The following is a 21,029-nucleotide window of genomic DNA, read 5'->3' as shown; positions in this document are numbered from 1 at the left end:
TAATTAGAAAAGATTGAATTCTTAATCTAAAATGGTTGTATCAATTCAATGGTTAAATTTTGCTACAAAATCAGCTGCAAGCATGGAAGCTGCCGATAATCCATATTCAATTTAGTAATACATTTTCTCAATTCTATATGATGCGATATGGGTAACTCTTTATTCTCTTTCTTAACGCTCTCTAGTCGCCTCAGTAATATACCCACCAAATCCAACCATTGGTGAGTGATGAAGACAAATATATATCATCCTCCTTTTCTTAAAGAATGTCCAGATTCATCAAATTCAAACAAAACTCCACCACCCATGTTATGTTCTTTTCATTTTGCCACCTCAATTTTGTACATTTCAACACACGTCCATATGCATGATACAACATGGCCAAATGTTGGTGCATGTTAATTACATAGCTTTTTGTTCTATATCTATAAATACCCTCTTACCTCAGTGTACTTCATTCATCCACATCGAGTATAGTTAGACAATAATTCAAATCAACATGGCTGCTACCACAATGAAAGCTTCATTTCCATTTTTGATGCTGCTGGGAATTGCTTTCCTAGCTTCAGTGTGTGTTTCTTCTAGATCCGATCAAGATAACCCCTTTATCTTTGAGTCTAAGAGGTTTCAAACTCTTTTTGAGAATGAAAACGGTCACATTCGTCTTCTCTCAAAATTTGATCAACGTTCTAAAATATTTGAGAATCTCCAAAACTACCGTCTTTTAGAATATAAGTCCAAACCTCACACCATATTTCTTCCACAACAAACTGATGCCGATTTTATTCTTGTTGTCCTTAGTGGTAATTTATTATTTATCAAGTTAAATATCAAAAACTAATCATAAATTGTTGTTTAAAAATAATGATATTTCTTACTTTGCAGGTATGTTTTGTAATGATAAATTAAGTTCATTTTTAAAATATAATGTTATCTGCAATTTGTAGGAAAAGCAATACTCACAGTGTTGAAACCCAACGACAGAAGCTCCTTCAACCTTGAGCGTGGAGATACCATAAAACTTCCTGCGGGCACAATTGGTTATTTAGTTAATCGAGATGACAAGGAAGATCTTAGAGTATTAGATCTTGCCATTCCCGTAAATAGACCAGGTCAACTTCAGGTAATATAGCTAAATTTAACTTTTCTCATATCAATTATTGTATGCATGAAATTGCATAAAACTATTTTTTTAGAGGTCTTTGTTATAACATGACAACAATTTGACTATATTTATCCAGATTTTACTATAAACTTTTTCTATTGATCGTATAATTATTTTTTTTCCTTTCAACAGTCTTTCTTAGTGTCTGGAAATCAAAACCAACAGTCCATCTTATCTGAGTTCAGCAAAAACATTTTAGAGGCTTCCTTCAATGTAAGCATAAAACAAACTATTTCTTCTTTCTTTTTTATGTATTTGTTTGGTTTACCTATGTAAATATTCACTTTTTCCTTGTATACATTGTAAAAAATTATAGACCGATTATGAAGAGATAGAGAAGGTTCTCTTAGAAGAGCATGAGAAAAAGACACATCACAGGAGAGGCCTTAAAGATAGGAGGCAACAAGGTCAAGAAGAGAATGTAATAGTCAAAATATCAAGGAAACAAATTGAGGAATTGAGCAAAAATGCAAAGTCTAGCTCCAAAAAAAGTGCATCTTCTGAATCTGAACCATTTAACTTGAGAAGTCGTGATCCTATCTATTCCAACAAGTTTGGTAAATTTTTTGAGATCACTCCGGAGGAAAATCCACAACTTCAAGACTTAAATATATTTGTCAATTCTGTGGAGATTAACCAGGTATATCAAAATTATCATATAACGTAGACAAATAAACTACACAACAAGTTATATATAAAATCATTCTTAATTAAAATTACACAAGATCAAATTACAACTATTCTAAAGGATTTAAATTTTGTGAAGTTATAATGTCAAACTTTTATTATTAACTCATAGATAAGAATTTTTTTATACTAAATAACATGTTTTAATTATAGAACATATTGCTAAAACACATATTTATATATTCTTTGGACTTTTATTTTAGGGGTCTCTTTTGTTGCCACACTATAATTCAAGGGCCATAGTGATAGTAACAGTTAATGAAGGAAACGGAGATTTTGAACTTGTGGGTCAAAGAAATGAGAATCAACAGGGCCTGAAAGAAGAAGACGACGAGGAAAAGGAACAAGGAGAAGAAGAGATAAGGAAACAAGTGAAAAATTATAAAGCTAAGTTGTCTACAGGTGATGTTTTTGTGATTCCAGCAGGTCATCCAGTTGTCGTAAAAGCTTCGTCAAATCTCAATTTACTTGGCTTTGGTATCAATGCTGAGAACAACCAGAGAAACTTCCTTGCAGGTATACTATATTCTTACTCAATCTCCTTTTCTATATATATATATATATATGAATTTTAAGTTAGTGTTTTAAGTCTCCTTGTTCTATTTAAATAAAGGAGAGAAAAATAATAAGATATGTTTATTTTTGGGTGATTGAAAATTTAAAGGTGAGGAAGACAATGTGATTCGTCAGATTCATAACCCAGTGAAAGAGCTTGCATTCCCTGGATCAGCTCAAGAAGTTGATAGGCTACTAGAGAATCAGGAACAATCTCACTTTGCGAATGCTCAACCTCAAGAAAGGGAGAGAAGAAGCCTAGATATAAAGGATCATTTGTACTCAATTTTGGGGTCTTTTTAATGAATTATCAAATGGTATGCATGTATGCTTTAAAGTGTTATAGCTCATAGTGAGCAAAGAATAAAACGACTTTCCCTTGTAACTATAATTATAACTCCATTTTCCTATTATGAATAAATAAATTAAGAATGTTAGTGTGCTCCTCTTAACTATTCTTTTTTAACATTTAAGTAAATAAGCTAAAAATTTTTGTTAACTTTTAAATTTGGAAATTTTCACCTCATACTCCATAATTTATTTCCCTAACCCTACATTATATATTGTTTGGCTAAAATGTTCTCATATAAATAGTTTATTCGTTAGAATTTTCAGTTTTCCTAAAAAATTATTTTTTATTCTGGAACTCTTTGACAAAGTCTTCCGTTAGAAAAAATAAAGGTTAAAACTAACTATCGAAAAAACTTTTGCAAAGTCTTTCGGTAAACAAAATAAAAAATAAATATTAGAACTCTTTTGCAAAGTCTTCCGATATCTAAAACAAAAGTTAAAAATGAATATCAGAATTGTTTTGCAAAGTCTTCCAGAACACAATAAAACTTTAAAAATGTAAAAAAAAATGACTATCGAAACTCTTTTGCAAAACCATCCGATACACAAAATAAATATTAAGAAAATAAAATAATAAATTAGTTAAACCTACACATGGGCAAAATTGACATTTTTCATAAAATATAGGAGTATGAAAATAAATGTAGGAGTACAGGATAAAATCTTCTAAATTTGTTGTAAAAAAATAAAATAAAATATAATGTTTAATATCAGTATAAAACTTCACTAAACATATAAAAAAAATTTAGAAAAACAGTGACGATTGTTTGAATGGTGTTGCACCCCAAAATTTGCCCACATATTTATTCTTAACTGGCTTTCACATCCCATTCATGTGCATATTTCATATAGGTCATTCATCCAATACATTCATTCATATCATCGATATTGCTCAAATTGATAAAAAAGAGCTGGTGTTGAGAAAAGTATTGGTTGAAAGGAGAAGATTTGAGGTCTAAGTGTATGGCATTATCTCTATTGAAGTTCTCCTGAGATTAGGGTTTCATTATCTTCAATTCAAAACTTTGATTGGAAATAACAATCTTCAGATTCATCTAGCCTCCTCAACTAGGGTTTTGACCAAAGTCAACTCAGTTGACTTTTTGGTCAACATTTAATCAGGAGTTGATTTTTATAGTGTGAAACAACATGGGGTTCATGTGGAAGTGTTCAATTGATTCCATTGGTTGGAGGTTGACTGAAGTTGAGGGCTATTTGTCACATGGATAAAATCTCTGTTTCAAAACAAGGTTAAGAGCAAAGTTACTCAATTCATGGCAATCTACAAATTTGTAGTTGGAAGTTTCTTCAAACAATGCTTGTATAAAGAGATATGAATCAAAGAAATTCATGGTTCAAGGTTGAGAAATTTGCAACACTTAGAAATTTTAGAGAAACTTTTAGAATGGATAGGCTGCCCACTTGAAGCTCAGATTGCACATGGTCCAAGGTACTATTTTGGAAAGTGTTCAAGAGCGATATTGTTTAGCTCGTGGCATACTACATCGGTGTAGTTGGAAGTTTTTTTTGATTTGAGTCTTGGGTAAAAAGATATGAGTCAAGAAAAGTCATGGTTCAATGTTGGAGAACCTCTAGCACTTAGAAAATTCTGGGAAATTCGAGAATAGTTGAGCAGCTGACTTTGAGTTCTTTGTCATGTGGCTGCGTGTATTATTCTAGGTCGGGGTTAGCATAGAAGTTGTTCGTCTCGTTGCGAGCTACAACATTGCAGATGGGAGTTTCTCCAAAAAACGTTCGGATCAAAAGACACAAGAAGTATAAGATTGCGATTCGAGGTTGTAATACAGTGGGAGAACTGAATTTTAAAATGTCGCGGTTAAGCAAGAGTCGCCACCGACTTTTATTTTATCCAATATATAGAAAGGCTAAAAGAACAGAAAAAGACCTTTTAAAAGACTTTGAGTTCGGGGGGTAAATTATACAAAGGGAAGGTTTAAAGCACCCTTTGTATCCATGGTTATCCATGGGCTTAATTGCTTAGCTCACTTTGTTTTCAAAATGTTTGAATTGTTTGAAAAGTAGTGTGTGAATAGAAATTTGAATAAGAACTTTAGCTTGTAAATAAGCGTAGTCTTTTGAAAATATTCTTTGAAAAGAAGTGGGAAAAGATTTTTGAATTTGAATTTTAAAAAGAGCAAGCAATTAATAGCAACTACCCTTAAATTATAAAAATGTTATTTTAGCTTTTCAGGGCTATCCATACCATAGGAGGGTAGGAAGTCCTTTTATTGGATTTAAAGGGTCATCGAAATTATCGTTCGCCATAAGACTGACCCTGCCATAAAGAGGGCAGGTAGTCTAAGGGAAGGATAAAATAGTCTTTTTAGGCAACCAATGAGGATACCTCAACAATCGAAAGGGACTATCATCATTATATCGTAGGCAACCTCGAGGGACAAGATCATATAACTGGAGGCAACATCGAAGGGACTTATGATCTTCAATGATGATAATGAACTGAGGGTAACATTTGCTAAGCTATCCTCGTATCCGAGGGACTTGATTATTTTTAAAGTGTAATTAGAGGCAACAGGCAACAAGAAAGGTTACCCTAAAGTGTGTGTGTGGCACAATCACGTGGTTCAATTCAGATAATTATCTTTTAATTAGTGACCTAAATTAATTCAAGGCTTGCACTCCCTAAGATTACTAACCACGTCAATTAATATTACGGCGAAATAAAGGCAGAAAATAAAATCCTACGCTATTACAATAAACGCCTGCGGGGAAGGGGAAAATAAAAGGCAGAAAATAAATCCTACAACTATTACAAGGCTTTGGGGCAGTTACATAATACAGGAAGAATGGGGCGCGAAAATAAAACCTAACTATTACAAAAAAAACCTTTGCAAGCCTATACACATTTTCTAGAATTTAAATGGCAATAAATAAATTAAAGTAAAGGTAGAAACTTAAATAAATAAGTAAATAAACAAATGAGTAAAATAAAAAGGCAAAATTAAATAAAGGCAAAAATTAAATAAATATAAAGAATAAGAGGGAAAAATTAAATAGAGGGCATTCGACAATCAATGGAGTATGGGATGAGAAAAGAATGCGCGTTTGAAGAAATTCAATGTCTGATTACAAAAGGGTAAACCTAAACCTTTGAAGGTTAAAAAAACCTAATGGGTAAACCTACACTTACAGTTAATGGGCAACATCTACCAAAAGGTTTTCTATGGTTATCTATGATTTTTTGAAGTTTTAAGGCAAAATCTGATTAAAACTTAAAATTAATAGTCATTATTAAAATTACAACCTAAAGATAAATATTTGCATAAAAAACCTAATTTGATTAAATAAACCTAAGTATAAAAATTAGATTATAATTAACCTAAAACTAAGTTAATTAGTCTAAATTAAAACCCTAAATTAAAATTATGGTATAAACCTAAATTAAATTATTAATCTAAATTAAATTAAAATTATTAACTAAAATCTAAATTAAAATGGTTAACCTAAATTAAAATTACTAATTAAAACTAAATTAAAATTATTATCAAAAACCTAATTTTAACTAGTTATTAAAAGAAAAAGAAAAAGAAAGAAAAGGGTTTATATAAATAAAAATAAAAAAACTGGCACCGATTGTGTGTGGAACGCCCTGGAAAGTCCATGGTGCACCCTCAAGCTCTGTTGCGTTGGATCCAGCTTGGCTTTGATCTGATGGCTGTGAGATGAGGAGGTAGCATGGTCGCGCGCAGAGGAGATGCGTAGGATCTGTGAAATAATGATGGCAAACGAATTAGAATAATAATGACAATAAAAACGCAGCACCTGGGGATCGAACCCAGGTGTAGGACTTTGCAAATTACAAGCCTAGCCATGTAAGCTGCTTTCCTTTGTTGTTTACTATATAATTAAAATAAATTAAATATAAAACTTAAACAATATTGGAAAGGAAGTCAAAGAGTTCATAGCTGGGGCCCATGTGCTGCGTAAACCAATAGCAGAAAGAGAGAGAAAGGAGTCGTTTGACCAGCCAACGGAGAAAGGCAAAAGGGCCACGCGTGCAAGACAATCTTCCAGCATTACTATTCATCTTCTCCATTAATCCAGCCCCAGAATTTGCTACGGTTTTGCCTTGGATTCGCGACCGTCTTGCTGCGATTTTCTGCAAATATCCATAGCTAAATCTGCAACAAAGAAAACAGCAAGATCTTACGGAAGCAACGTTAAAAAAACCTCTTCTCCCCTAAATCGAGGGCTCCAAGTCGATTTATGACATCCTTAAGGTCTGAATCGGCTTGGAAGTTGACGTTCAAAGCTTTGCAATTACTATGCCCTAACCATGGCATATCGAGTCCCGGCCGTGATAAGCTTCAAATGATGGTCCAGACCTATTATAAAGAACCTCAAAAACTCGTTAATGGCATTAGTTTCAAGTAAAGCATCATATAATTTAAAAATCGAATTCAAACGAAAGTGTGTAGACGGTGTTCTTGCATGAGATGATTCGACGTGCTTTGGCCATACAAATCGATGCATCCTTACTCCCTTTCATATCAGGAACACGCATGTGGGCTTGAAAGCCTTTGAAACTGGCTGCATCATGAAATTCGATGGTGCACTTTTGTCTTGAATTTTGAGGTGTGAAACCTAGTTCTTTTGCTGCTGACCTCGTGAACCCTTGTGCTGCATCTATTGTAGTATATATAGAGAGTGTTTTAGGTCAAAATTTGGGCTTGGATCTTTTGATTCTTGGAGAAAAAGAAAATTGAATAAAAATCATATATTTTCTTCCTATCTTTAGCAAACCTCTCTCCCAATCATGCTAAAACGACTTTGGATCCTTTTGATTGAGTTTGGATCTGAATAAATGAATGGGAATTGATTTATGGGATATTCTTTGATTTAATTATGATTTTACTTGGTTTAAATTGATATTAAATAAATAAAATCAAAAATAATTGAAATAAAACCATAAAATAAATAAAGATTGACTCATGGGCCTCTTGCAAGCTTGTTATCACGTGGATGACTCAAGATTATAAGCCCATTACTTAAAAGTGTGAAAATCACAAATTAGGATTTCATGCATTTTCCAGATTTTGCCCAACTTGCACCAGTCATAACTCATTCAATATTTACCATATGGAGGTGATCTTGGACTTTTTGGAAAGCCCAAGATGTCCTCTACAAGCCAATTTGGAACCTTTTTTTCATTTGAGGATTTTATCTTGCATATATGGCTCCTAGAAGAAAACAACTTTTTGCGAGTTTCTAGAAGGACCTGTAATGTATTGGCTTATATCTCTCAAATGGTGCATTTATTGACTTTGTGCCCAACATGAAAGTTGTAGAGAATCAAATTTCTCTGAGATTAAGCTTTGGTTGGGGAATTTTTGAGAAAGTATGATAGAGATACGATCAGTCAAAGTTGGTTTGACTTTCTCCTTAAAAACCCTAATTTAGAACCTTAGGGTTTTGATGATTTTGGAGCTCTTCTAGATGAATCATGATCAACCTTTGATCAAATGATGAATATAACATTATAATGTTGATGTTGACCAAAAATCAGGCATTTTGACTGCAATTTGACCACAGTTGACTTTAGGTCAAAATGATCGATTGTTGACTATTTGAGCTGTTGACTGAACAATCTTATGAATCAAAGCTTGGAACTTGGCATTAGGATACTATAAGGTATATGAGAGGCCGTGGAGTCCATTTGAGGTATCATAAGTTGATTTTACTTGAAGAGAAGCAAAACTCTAGTTGTGGGTTGATTGCTTAGGAGGCAGGCTGCATGCTTCCTTCTTGTGTATCTTTGAGCATTTGAATATCATATGAGTCAAAATATTTTGAAATATGATGGGAAAATTTTGGGGTATGACAGGGGTGCACGATTGCTGAGACTTAAAGAAATTCCTCAAGATTTCTAATCTAGTATGAGACTTACTTTGATACAAGGTTACACCTTGATATGGGAGAAATCTCAAAATATCCCCAACATCAAAATTGCTCTATGATGTACGCTCATTCCACTAACATCAAGAATTTGGCATTTGAATGAGTGTGTACCAAGATATGGTCACCTAAAGTAGGACACTAGAGGTTGCTAAAACTCTGGTACTTGGCAGAAATTTCAGGCGTGCTTTCTCAGTTGTAAAGGGCAAAGCTCAAAGACATTTTTGAACATGTCGCGAGAAGCTTCAACGTAGAAGTCCGACATGGAAATTGGCCTATCATGCAAAGTCAATGGAGATTTTAATGATGTAGTAAGGTAAAGTTTGTGGGAAGTAACACGTGACTTCGATGCAGGATCCCTTATTGATGCAATTCTCATGCCAAGACATGTCCTACAACGACTTTGCTCGAATTTTTCCCCCCAATGCCACACATATGAAACACAATTCCCCATATGCCACACTGAAAATTAATTCCCAAAATGCCACACTTTGGACCATGTCTCCAATCCAAATGGAGACATGGTGGGCCCATTCTGACTTCAAAAGCATGTCGCCAATCCATATGGAGACATGCTATTTTTTTATTTTTTTTTTCATTTTTGTTATTTAAACTATTTTTGTTATATATATATATATATATATATATATATATATATATATATATATATATAATAAAAATTCAATAAATAATTTAATTGATTTAAAATTAGTTTTAATTGATTTTAAATAATAAAATAATCAATTAATTTTTTTTAAACATAATTTATACTAGTTTTAATTATTTTAAATTAATAAAAATATAAAATAATTTTTTTAAACATAAAAACAATATTAATACAACTTAATATGAATAATAAAAAATAGTAATTTAAAAACAAATATTATTAAACTGAATAATATTAATACAACATATCTAAAGCAGTTAACAATGCCTAACTAGTTAGAAGAGCCTGCTGTATTTGGTCGAAGCGGAATTTTTTACGCATATGTAATCCTTGAAAGATTCCACCAGGGGCGGATGCAAGTACTGTCAGATGGGGGCTTAAGCCCCCACCAATTAATTTCCATTTTCTTTGACAATGTTAAATATTGTTTTTTGCCTTTATATTAAGTTTGGAGAAGCTTGCTTGCCCTCACAATTTTTCGATGTTTGTTTCAATCCCTCACATTATGTGTTGTGTCCAAAAATTATATTTTATTCTAGTGATACCACTACTGCATGCATGAAAGTGGTGAGGTATGCATACTCCAAGTGTAACAAAACTTGCAAGCTAAGTTTAGAGGGAAAAGAATAAACTACAACGCATCACCATCGTACCAACAACACATCATGCAAATAATCTGCTACACTTCTACTCCACCATACAACCATGGACAACCATATATAAACTAAAAAACCTTCCCAATCTCACACATGATTTTTTATCCTTCTCTTCACAGCTCCAAATTCTCTTCACCACTCCTCACTCTCTTCTCCCTCACTCTCGGATCACTCTCCTCTCTCTCTCTCTCTCTCTCTCTCTCTCTCTCTCTCTCTCTCTCTCTCTCTCTCTCTCTCATCTTCACCATCAAGAATCATAACAAATTTCATAACAAAATCCACCACCACAACAACCTTCATTCTTTTTATCAAGACTCCACCATCTTCATCACCTTCAACCACCTTCATACATCATCATCTTCATAAAAACAAACTCCATCATCAATCACCATTTTTGGTTTTCAAGCAAGATTCAAGTTCCAACTATCCATAATTCTGAGTTTATTTCTCAGAAGGCTTGACGGCACATCATGCGAATCGAGCTTCAAGAATCAAGAACATCTTTGAGTTTATTTCTCGAGATTCGCATCAGGTATGTTTTCTGGTCTCTCTCAGCATTCTAGCAACACGAAATAGGGCATATGCATCTGGTGAGAGCTCCTTACACCAGGAGGCTGAGCATTGGTTATATGTTTTCGGTGTTATATGTTGCATCATTGTTTGTAGGATGTGATTTCTGTTTGAATGAATCTACACTTTGTTCCAATGCGTGTTAAATTTTTTTTTCATAATTAGCGCATAAAGACAAGATGATAGATGGTGTTCATGTGCGTTTTTAGTGAGGTATTGTTGTTTTTCGGTTTATGAAAATAATGCCACAGAGGAAATTATCGGCTGAGTCGCGGATAGGTACGCTTTCTTTAAGACGTTTTGCGGTACTGCCAAATTTATGCAAAGCAGCTCTTAAATACCCACGACGCCTCCAGGATAAAACAACTTGTTTCAAGAAATACGATTCACACTTGCACGGTTGATGAATCGGTCTAATTGACACACCTTCAAAGATGGTTTAAGAATCAATCGTAGTATCTGGAATAAATCCAGTCGAAAACAGAAAAGAATATTTATAAGATGAAGCAGAATAAGGGAGAGAGGAGAGAATTCGATTGTGAATTCTGGAGTGCCGAAAAAATGAATGAAGGCAATATATTTATAGGCAAAGAAAGATCCAACTTAGTGGACCGAATCGTGGGCGAAAATTTAGTGGGAGAGTGGAACCGACCCAGTCAAGGTAGCCGTTATGCACTTGGTCAGCAAGTCACGAATGACTCTTGAGGACAAGCAAACCTAGTCAAAATTTAGGTTAAGACATGGTCTTAGGACACGTCACCAATTCGTAATTAATTAATATTAAATATTAATTAATTTCCTACTATTTAAATAATAGTATTTAATTTTTCACCGAATTAATTAATTAATGAAAATTAATTTCCACTAATTCGAGTCCCAAAAAATTAATTCATTTAGACCGGACCGGACCGAACCGAACCGAGCCGAGCCGGCCGAACGGACGGAGGCGGCGGTGCGCACGCGTGTATGTCATGATTGCATTTTGGCGTGTCCTCACTCCATTATAGAATTGTAGGTGCCCTTGGGCCCGACAACAATTGTTCAAGTTGGAATATATGTAAACTAGTATTATTTGTGTTCCCTCCAATGTGGGACTTAAAATGAATCTTTTCAAATTCATCTTCATATTAACTCTTACTTGTGCTCATTTATTGCTCATTTAATGTCAACAAATCATTCCAACTCCTCCTCCAAATTATCATCATTCCAAGTATTCCAACAATCCCCCACTTGAATTTAAAAGGTGAATTTTTGAAGTACGTTAAATGTTTCTAAGATTGTGCATAAGCAAAGTTGTCTACGACTTGAACCTTTGTGTAGCAAGTAAGATTCCGATTCAACAAGAGTGACACTATTGTCTTGAACTCTATCTCATACATTAGACCCGCACACAACCTTTTCTTAAGGTGTATTATCAATAGTCCGTGCTTTTAATGGCCCTGGACGTGTATCCCGGTTTAGTGAAAGCTCTAGGAATTCTGCCTCGAAATTCCATAGGAACCGGCCTCAGTTCCACAATCACATAGATGAATCTATCAAGAGTACTCCTGTAGCGTCTCATATCACTCACAACTTGTTATCACCCATTGAACCTATTTCTTGGGATCTCCAGTCATTTAGGTCGGGTTACCATCATGAGCGACTCACATTCCTATAGGCATTAGTCCCATCTTATATGATGTATTATAGACTTTCTCTCTAGCTAATCCTTTCGTCAAAGGATTTGCTAAATTTTCATCGGTGCGTACATGATCCACTCTCACAACTCCTTTAGAGATACAGTCTCTAATAGTGATGTGCTTTCTTCTAATTTGACGTCTTTTACCATTATAATAACGGTTCTCTATTTTTTCAATAGCCGTGTGTAATACGGTGAACTGACTTTTTTGAAACGTGCGGATAGCAAGAGTCGCCACCGACTTTTATTTATCCAAATTAACATAAAGGCTAAAAGAACCGGAAAAACCTTTTAAATAAAAAACTGAGTTCGGGGGGTAATTTATACAAAGGGAAGGTGTAAGGCACCCTTTGCATCCATGGTTTTCCATAGGCTCTTAATTGCTTTGCTCTTTGAAACCAAAAGTTTAGAAATGTAGAAGAAGAAGAAATAAGGACTTTAGCTCGTAAATGAGCGTAGCCTTTTTAAAGGTTTATGAAAAAGTGTAATAAAAAGATTTTTAAACCAGAGCAAAGCAATTAGGGGCAATTACCTGGTTAAATGAAAAATGTTCTTTCTAGCCTTTCAGGGCTATCCCTACCATAAGAGGGTAAGGAAGTCCTTTGATTTGGAGGTTGAAGGGTCGTCGAATTATCGTTCGCCATAAGACTGTCCCTAGCCATAGAGGGGCAGGTAGTCTAAGGGAAGGATCAGAATAGCCATTTTTCGTTTAGGCAACCAGAGGATACCTCAGCACTTCGTAGGCAGCTTCGAGGGACGAGATCATATTTGGCGAATCGAAGGCAGCATCATTAGGGACTTATGATCTTTGAATGAAATGAGGGCAACATTGCTGAGGTATCCTCGCATTCGAGGGACATGGCTATTCTGCAAAAAACGCAAGGCAACAGGCAACATGCAACGGGCAACAAGAGAGGTACCATAAAAGGTGCGTGGGTGCAACAATCACGTGATCAGATTCGATTATATTATCTTGTAATTAGGTGATTCTAATTCAATTCATGGTTGTCACTCCCTAGAATTACTAACCACCCAATAATATAATGATAGGTTTAAGTGCCTTCAAGGCCTAACAATACAACCTCGGAGCAAATACAAAAATATTATGGGGATGGGAAAAAGAGGAATAATAGATCTGACTCAAGTAATAATTAAAGAAAGAAAAATAAATGAGGTTGGGTTTTAGGGTTACCAACTAGTCGAGCTTTGACGGTTGGCTAACCCTGAAAATTGGGGAAAAATAAAACAAATACAAAGGGGTGAGTGTATGGACAGTTCATTTAAATCAGCAAGGCAAAATAAATAACTGAAATTAAAAGGCAGAATTAATATTAAATTAAATGTAAAAGGAAACAATAAATGTAAAAGAAATTGAATCGGGACTTAGCTTTGATCTGATATGGTTCGTAGTCGGAGGAAACCCTGGTGCTAACCCTGAAGCTACACAAAGAAAAGAGAAAAAATTTTAGTGTAGACGTGATCTTCGTAAACCCTGATTAGGGTACGAATAAAATTAAAAGAATAAATGATCGATTTAAGTAATTATTGGTTTTTCAACCTAATTAAATCGAGGGAAAAAAAATTCGATTAAATATATGACCTTACCATAATTAAAAGAAAATAATTATGATTTCACAAAATTATTTGAATAAAAGAAAATAATATAATAACATAATAAAAATAATTTAAAATAAATATTATTATATTATTTGTAAAAAGAAAAAAAAGAATTTTTTCTTAAAAAAACTAGTTTATAAAAACTATTATAAAAAAAACATGTAAACATGTATATATATATATATATATATATATATATATATATATATATATATATATATATATATATTTAAATAAATAAATATATTATGTAATTAAAAATAAAAAGTTTTATAAAAATCGTAACTTAGGATCTGGTGTGGTGATCTGTGATATTCCATGGTGGTCCTGTGCTTCTGAGGCGTTGGATCTGGAATGGGAACAATCCTAAGGCCAGAGCATGAGTGTGCAACGTGAACCCTAGGGCCTGTGGTACATGGGAACCTGCAAAGAATATTTTTGAAAAAAATACGTTGGGGATAGGGATCGAACCCCTTACCCTTTGGTGCACATGCGACGCTCCTACCACCCAGTCTATTCACACTTGTTAATAATAATACGCGAATAATAACATATATAAAAATCATGTGATATAAGTCTAAAAAGCGCGCGCGATTTCAAATGCTCCAATCCCAGGGTGACACGCAGTCATCTTCTTTAACGAAACCTGCAAATAGCTTTTTACATCGCTCATTTACAGAGTGCTATAAAAACTCATACTTTCAACACCTGCCAAACGCTAAATTGCATATACATGCGCAAAAATAAAAACCAAAACCATTGTTGGCTTCGTCTTGGCCATCCGAACCTGTCCATACCAAAATCAAGGCCTGATTCTTACTAAATTACAAAACCCTAATTGGAAACCCTAAAATTTATGGACGGCCACCATCATCAATCAAGCACAATAATGCAATTAACACTCCAGATAGCACCAACACATTAACATGAACACATATATGTAACTAGTTTCTAAAGATAATGCATGAATGATCCTAACCGAACTCGAGTTTTAAAAGCTACATACCGTGGCTTGGAGGAGAGATTTCTGGGGGTATTGATGTCGAGTGACGATCCAAAAAGCCTCAGTGAACTTCCAGGAATGTGAATTAGCGCTTAGAATCCCTTGAATCGTCCTTCAATTCCAAAATCGTGTTTCCACTTTTCTTGAGAATTTTGAAGCTCTTTCCTTCTTGGCTGCAGCGACCAAAAACCTTGTCCAAGTGTCTGACTCAATTGTCTACTTATAGAGGTTTCAATTGTTTACTTGAATTTGATTGGAATTTTATTCTAATCTTTCCAATTATGGCTAATTCCAAATCTTTTTCCACCAATATATTCTTTCCCGAATTTGCTTTAAATATTATGTATTTTGATGATTAATTCTGATTAAAACCAAGAACAAATCAAATCCCTTTGAATATTTTCCAAATTATTTGATTTATATTACATTTTTAATGAATTAAATTCAATAAAAAATCACACATTAATCAAGAATTCGTGGCTTTGGACTTGGATCTTCTAGATGACTTGGGGAGCAAGATTGGGTCACAAAAGCTTGGGCCTCTTTGTAAAAATATTCATTTTGAGTCCTTTTTCTTCACATTTTTTCCTTCAAAATGGTCCAACTTTGACAAGGAATATCTCTCTCAATTTTTGAGGTATGGAGGAGTTCTAGGACTTTTTAGAAACCTTGAAGAGTACTCTAACCAGTGTTTTTAGTCTCATGTCAAAATAATTTTCCATTCTCCTTGTGTGCTCTTTTGAAAAAGATGACTTTTGGTTGACTTTTGAAAAGGACCTATAATGTTTTGATCCATATCTCTCAAATGAAGCATTTTTAGATTTGGCTTGTGAGAGACAAAATTGTATAGAATCCAATTTCCTTCAAAATGAGCTTTGGATGGAAAATTTCTGATGTTCCATGTGGGAGTTATGGCTGGTCAAAGTTCAGTTGACTTTCTCCTATGAAAAACCTTAATTTAGAAACTTTTGGAATTGTTGATTTCTGATCTTTCCTTGATGAACCATGATCAATTCTTGATCAAATGGTGAATGATACTTCAATATAAGGATGTTGACCAGAAATCAAGAGTTTTGACTGTACTTTGACCACAGTTGACTTTTAGGTCAAATCAATCGATTGTTGACTTTCTGAACAATTGAGTGATCAATCTTTTGAATTGAGACCTGAAATTTGTCATGGAGGTAGTGTGGAGTATCATAGACCATATGGGATGCCTTGGAGCTTTTGATCCATTGATTTTTTCTCAGAACAACAAAACCCTAATTCTTTAGACCTTGTTTAGGAGGGGGTGTCCTTGAGCTTTGTACCTTGATTTGAATTTGAATAGGAGAAATAGTATGGGCAAATTTTGGGGTATGATAGCTGCCCCTGTTCAATTGTCTTAAACCTGAAGATGTAGAGTGGTTTGTATGCCATAGTATGCCCACTAGAGTGAGTTCCAAAGGTACCATCATGCATGTCTTCCATAATCTCTTCTGCTTCCTTCTTGTTCACACAACGAAGCAAAGTTGAATCATGATTGCGCTTGTATAGAGTACCATTACTTAGGAAGAATTTTGAAGCGAATCTTCTCTTAAACTTCTTGTCATTGATAGATGCCCCTTCAGGATATTCCTGAGCTTCGAGATATCTTTTTATTTCATGAAACCATGGTTTTTCTTCGACCTCGTCAGTAACTATCTCGTAACAGTATGCCGGTTCGTTGTGTCTTTCAATAATAACTATAGGAGCCTCGTTGTCCCATCTGACCTTTAACATGGACGACATAGTAGCTAATGCGTCTGCCAATTGATTCTCTTCTCGGGGAATATGTTCAAACGTAATCTCTTCGAAGTGTGGAATCAAAGATAGCACCAAATCTTTGTAAGGCATGAGATTAGGGTGTTTCGTGTCCCATTCTCCTTTGACCTGACTAATTACTAGGGCTGAATCCCCATATACGTCCAAGAACTTGATTCTTACGTCAATAGCAGCTCTAAGACCCAATATACATGCTTCATACTCAGCCATATTGTTGGTACAGTCGAAACAGAGTCTTGTTGTGAACGGGGTGTGTCCACCTGCAGGAGAGATAATCACAGCGCCAATACCATTACCAAGTGCGTTCGAAGCTCCGTCAAAGACCATAGTCCATCGGGATCCTGGCTCAGGTCCTTCATCCGGACCAGGTTGTTTATAATCAGTAACAAGCATAACATCTTCATCTGGAAATTCAAAACTCATAGATTGATAGTCGTCTACAGCTTGCTGGGCCAAATGATCTGCTAACACACTTCCTTTGATTGCCTTCCGTGTTGTATACTGGATGTCGTACTCTGTTAATATCATCTGCCATCTTGCTATTCGTCCTGAGAGAGCGGGTTTCTCGAACACGTACTTGATAGGATCCATTCTAGAGATCAATAAAGTGGTATGGTTCAACATATACTGTCTTAGTCGGCGAGCAGCCCAAGCCAAAGCACAACAAGTTTTCTCGAGCAGTGAGTATCTTGTTTCACAGTCAGTAAACTTTTTGCTAAGGTAGTATATTGCATGCTCTTTTCGACCAGACTCGTCATGTTGCCCCAGTACACACCCCATTGAGTTCTCCAATACTGTTAGGTACATAATTAGAGGTCTTCCTTCGACAGGTGGTATCATAATCGGAGGTTCTTGAAGATATTTCTTGATTTTGTCAAAGGCTTCTTGACATTGGTCATTCCATTTCACTGCTTGATCTTTCCTCAATAGTTTGAAGATTGGCTCACAAGTAGCGGTCAGATGGGAAATAAACCTGGCAATGTAGTTCAAACGTCCCAAGAATCCTCTAACTTCTTTCTCATTCCGTGGAACCGGCATTTCTTGTATGGCTTTTACCTTCACAGGATCGACTTCAATACCTTTGCTGCTAACAACGAAACCTAGTAGCTTACCAGACCTTACACCAAAAGTACACTTATTTGGATTCAGTCTCAACTTGTATTTCTTCAACCTATCAAACAACTTCTGCAGGTGGACCAGATGTTCCTCTTCGGTGTTGGATTTTGCAATCATATCATCAACATAGACCTCTATCTCTTTATGAATCATATCATGGAACAGAGCTACCATTGCACGCTGATACGTTGCCCCTGCGTTTTTCAACCCAAATGGCATGACTTTGTAACAGAATATGCCCCAAGGAGTAGTGAAAGTTGTCTTTTCCATGTCTTCGGGTGCCATCTTGATCTGATTGTAGCCTGAAAAGCCATCCATGAAAGAAAATACCTTGCATTGTGCAATGCTATCAACTAGAATGTCAATATGCGGTAGGGGAAAATCATCTTTAGGACTTGCTCGATTCAAATCTCTATAGTCTACACACATTCTGACCTTTCCGTCCTTCTTGGGTACCGGTACTATGTTGGCGATCCATGATGGATAACTCACAACTTTCAAGAAACCGGCGTTGAACTGTTTCTCAACTTCTTATTTGATCTTCTGAGCCATGTCAGGTCTGCTTCTTCGTAACTTCTGTTTAACCGGAGGACTGTTTTCTTTTATAGGTAGACGATGAATCACAATATCAGTATCCAGCCCAGGCATATCTTCGTAGGACCAAGCAAAGATCTCAACATTGTCTCGTGACATCTGAATTAACCTCTGTTTGACAACATCCTCTAATTCGGCCCCTATCTTGATTTCTTTCTTTTCTTCGTCAGTGCCTATATTCACAACCTCAATTGGCTCTTCGTGCGGCTGTATAGTCTTTTCTTCTTGCTCTAGTAATCTGGCAAGTTCTCTGGGCACTTCGCAATCTTCCTCACCTTCATCCTCAGCTTGGTAGATCGGATTTTCAAAGTCATATTTAGCAATAGCAGAGTCGTTATCAATAGGATCCGGGGTGGATATGGATCTGCAGTGCATTATGTGGGTGTGTGTAAGAACACATAGCTATAGAAAAGTAAAGCAGAAAAAATAAAAGGCGAACACACAATTTTGAATACGAAACGTCCAATGTTTTATTGAATGAAAATATGCTTATGAAATGACAAGCCCTAACAATGGATCGTTGTGCCCCGGGAAAGACATACGGCTTTAAAGTTTATTGTTTATTGAAGTACATAAATTAAAATTGAAATCATAAAAGAAAACAAAACTAGAAACGACAATTACTCCTAACTATAGGAGATAGAGACAATGTCTTCGGTCTTCCAGTTGTCCAGCCCTTCGTCAGGTGTAGGAAAAATCCACTTGTCTAGGTTGTAATTATCTCCATCTTCTCCAATGGCATTGACTCCTTTGCTGATGAAATGATACTTCAAACCTTCTGGACGAGGATGTTGTTCTCCCTTTTGATCCTTAGCAGTGCAGCCTAAACCCCATTTGTTGGATTTGTAAGGAATGTTAGGTAATTGCCCCCAGATAGTGCAGCCACCTTCTTCTACCACATCCCTAGCATCTTTCAGGGAAGCCATTGTAGGAGGAACTCTGGTGACTTTAGGAACAACTTTGATGGGTTTAGTCTCAGGAACCACTTGAGGGACCAATTCAAACGCTTGACGGGGAGATTCAAAAGCCTCTTCAGTGAACTCGACATACTTGGTCTCATATATGAAGCTCACCACATACTCTTCTTCACCATACACAGTGATGATCTTGCCTTTCGCTGGATATTTCAGTTTTTGATGGAGAGTTGAAGTCACAGCATTTGCCCCATGTATCCAAGGACGCCCAAGTAGATAGGAATAAGCGGGATGAATGTCCATCACATAGAACACAGTATTGAAAGTCTGGGAACCTACTCTGATCGGGAGCTCAACTTCGCCATATACAGTACTCATTGTACCATCGAAAGCTTTTACTATCACATCATTGGATTTCAGCTCAATTCCGTCAGGGTTGAGTTTGTCCAACACCAACTTGGGTAGCACATTCAGAGACGAGCCATTGTCAACCAGTACATGAGCCAGAGTGGTGCCCCCATATTCAATGGAGATATGTAGCGCCTTGTTATGATTCTTTCCACTAGGACTCAGATCAGCATCAGAAAACCCAAGGTAGTTATCTGTCGTCAGGTTTGCAATACAATTCTCGAGTTGAGTGACAGAAATCTCTTGTGGCACATGGGCAGCCTCTAGAAACTTCATCATAGCTTTGGCGTGAGCCTTGGAATAACTCAAGAGTGACAACATAGAGATCTTGGAAGGAGTATGCCCCATTTGTTCAACAATGTCGTAATCGCTCTTGCGGATGATCTTCAGGAACTCATTTGCTTCTTCAGGAGATGAGTTTTCAGTAACAGTCTCAACTGGTGTCTAGACAGGTTCTTTACCTCGAGCATCAGCATTAGGAGTATTCGTAACAGTAGGTGAAGCAGTGTTTGGAGAGATCTCTGGAGAAAACACTCTTCCACTTCTTGTCACTTTACTAGTTCCGGCAATGTTCCCCACATCAGGATTAACGCCTTCGGAAGTTTGGTCAGTTATGAGTTCTTGCTTAACTCCTTGGATATAGACCTCGGCACCATAATTCCAAGGGATAGCCTTATCAGAAGAATAAGGAATTGGACCAGGATTAGTGATGATAATAGGAGCCACACGGGGTTCAGCAGAAATCTTGAAAAGAGCCTTAGTAGGGATCTTTAACGGAGCTTTGGAAATTACGGACACATCTTCGATCTTCAAGCCATGGGAGAAACCTTCGCACAAATTCTCAATAGAAGGAATCTTCTCAAATCTGATAGTGCCACGACCCATCCAGCCTTGGATACCTCTCCTCAGATTCTCACAACCATTAGGTAGGGACGCACAGTAATAACAACCTGGGTCGCAACCTGGAAATAAACCAGCTTGCAACAGCTTTCTCTTGATGTCAGGGAGAGGAGTTGACAGATCTCTCACATCATAGACATGAACTGTGTGTATGATAGCGTTAACAGTCTTGTCATGTTTCGGCATGGGAGCGGTAATGACATTAGGAGTCTCTGGAGCATCGAACTCGATTTCACCAGCTTCTATCATGTCTTGGACTTTGTTCTTCAGGGACCAGCAATTGTCTGCATGATGCCCAGGAGCATTGGAATGATAAGCACATGTGGCTTTGGGATCATAAGTTGGATTTGCAGTGTTGACAAACTTTGGAGGATCCCTTGGAGTGACCAAGTTAGCCTTCAATAGATGTTG

General features: G+C 36.0%; 1 protein-coding gene across 1 annotated transcript; it reads left to right on the top strand.

Annotated features, from left to right (window-relative positions):
• The first annotated feature begins 451 nt into the window (after positions 1-451).
• On the top strand, positions 452-2,844 carry LOC131635904 (vicilin-like). The gene is made up of 6 exons (XM_058906542.1): positions 452-803; positions 948-1,123; positions 1,298-1,378; positions 1,482-1,805; positions 2,056-2,368; positions 2,517-2,844. Exons 1-6 carry the CDS (start codon positions 500-502, stop codon positions 2,708-2,710), a joined length of 1,392 nt encoding a protein of 463 aa, XP_058762525.1. The 5' UTR covers positions 452-499; the 3' UTR covers positions 2,711-2,844.
• The last annotated feature ends 18,185 nt before the right edge of the window (positions 2,845-21,029 follow it).

Source organism: Vicia villosa, unplaced genomic scaffold (assembly GCF_029867415.1).
Source record: "Vicia villosa cultivar HV-30 ecotype Madison, WI unplaced genomic scaffold, Vvil1.0 ctg.001588F_1_1, whole genome shotgun sequence".
NCBI classification, from domain to species: Eukaryota; Viridiplantae; Streptophyta; class Magnoliopsida; order Fabales; family Fabaceae; genus Vicia; species Vicia villosa.
The sequence above is the reverse complement of the archived record's forward strand: the minus strand, read 5'-3'. Positions and strand labels throughout refer to the sequence as shown.

Excerpts from the sequence above, each read along its gene's own strand:
- LOC131635904 (XM_058906542.1), top strand. The coding sequence starts at position 500 with ATGGCTGCTACCACAATGAAAGCTTCATTTCCATTTTTGATGCTGCTG. Across the intron at positions 1,806-2,055 it reads ATTCTGTGGAGATTAACCAG|GGGTCTCTTTTGTTGCCACA; the intron begins GTATATCAAAAT and ends CTTTTATTTTAG. Across the intron at positions 2,369-2,516 it reads CCAGAGAAACTTCCTTGCAG|GTGAGGAAGACAATGTGATT; the intron begins GTATACTATATT and ends GAAAATTTAAAG.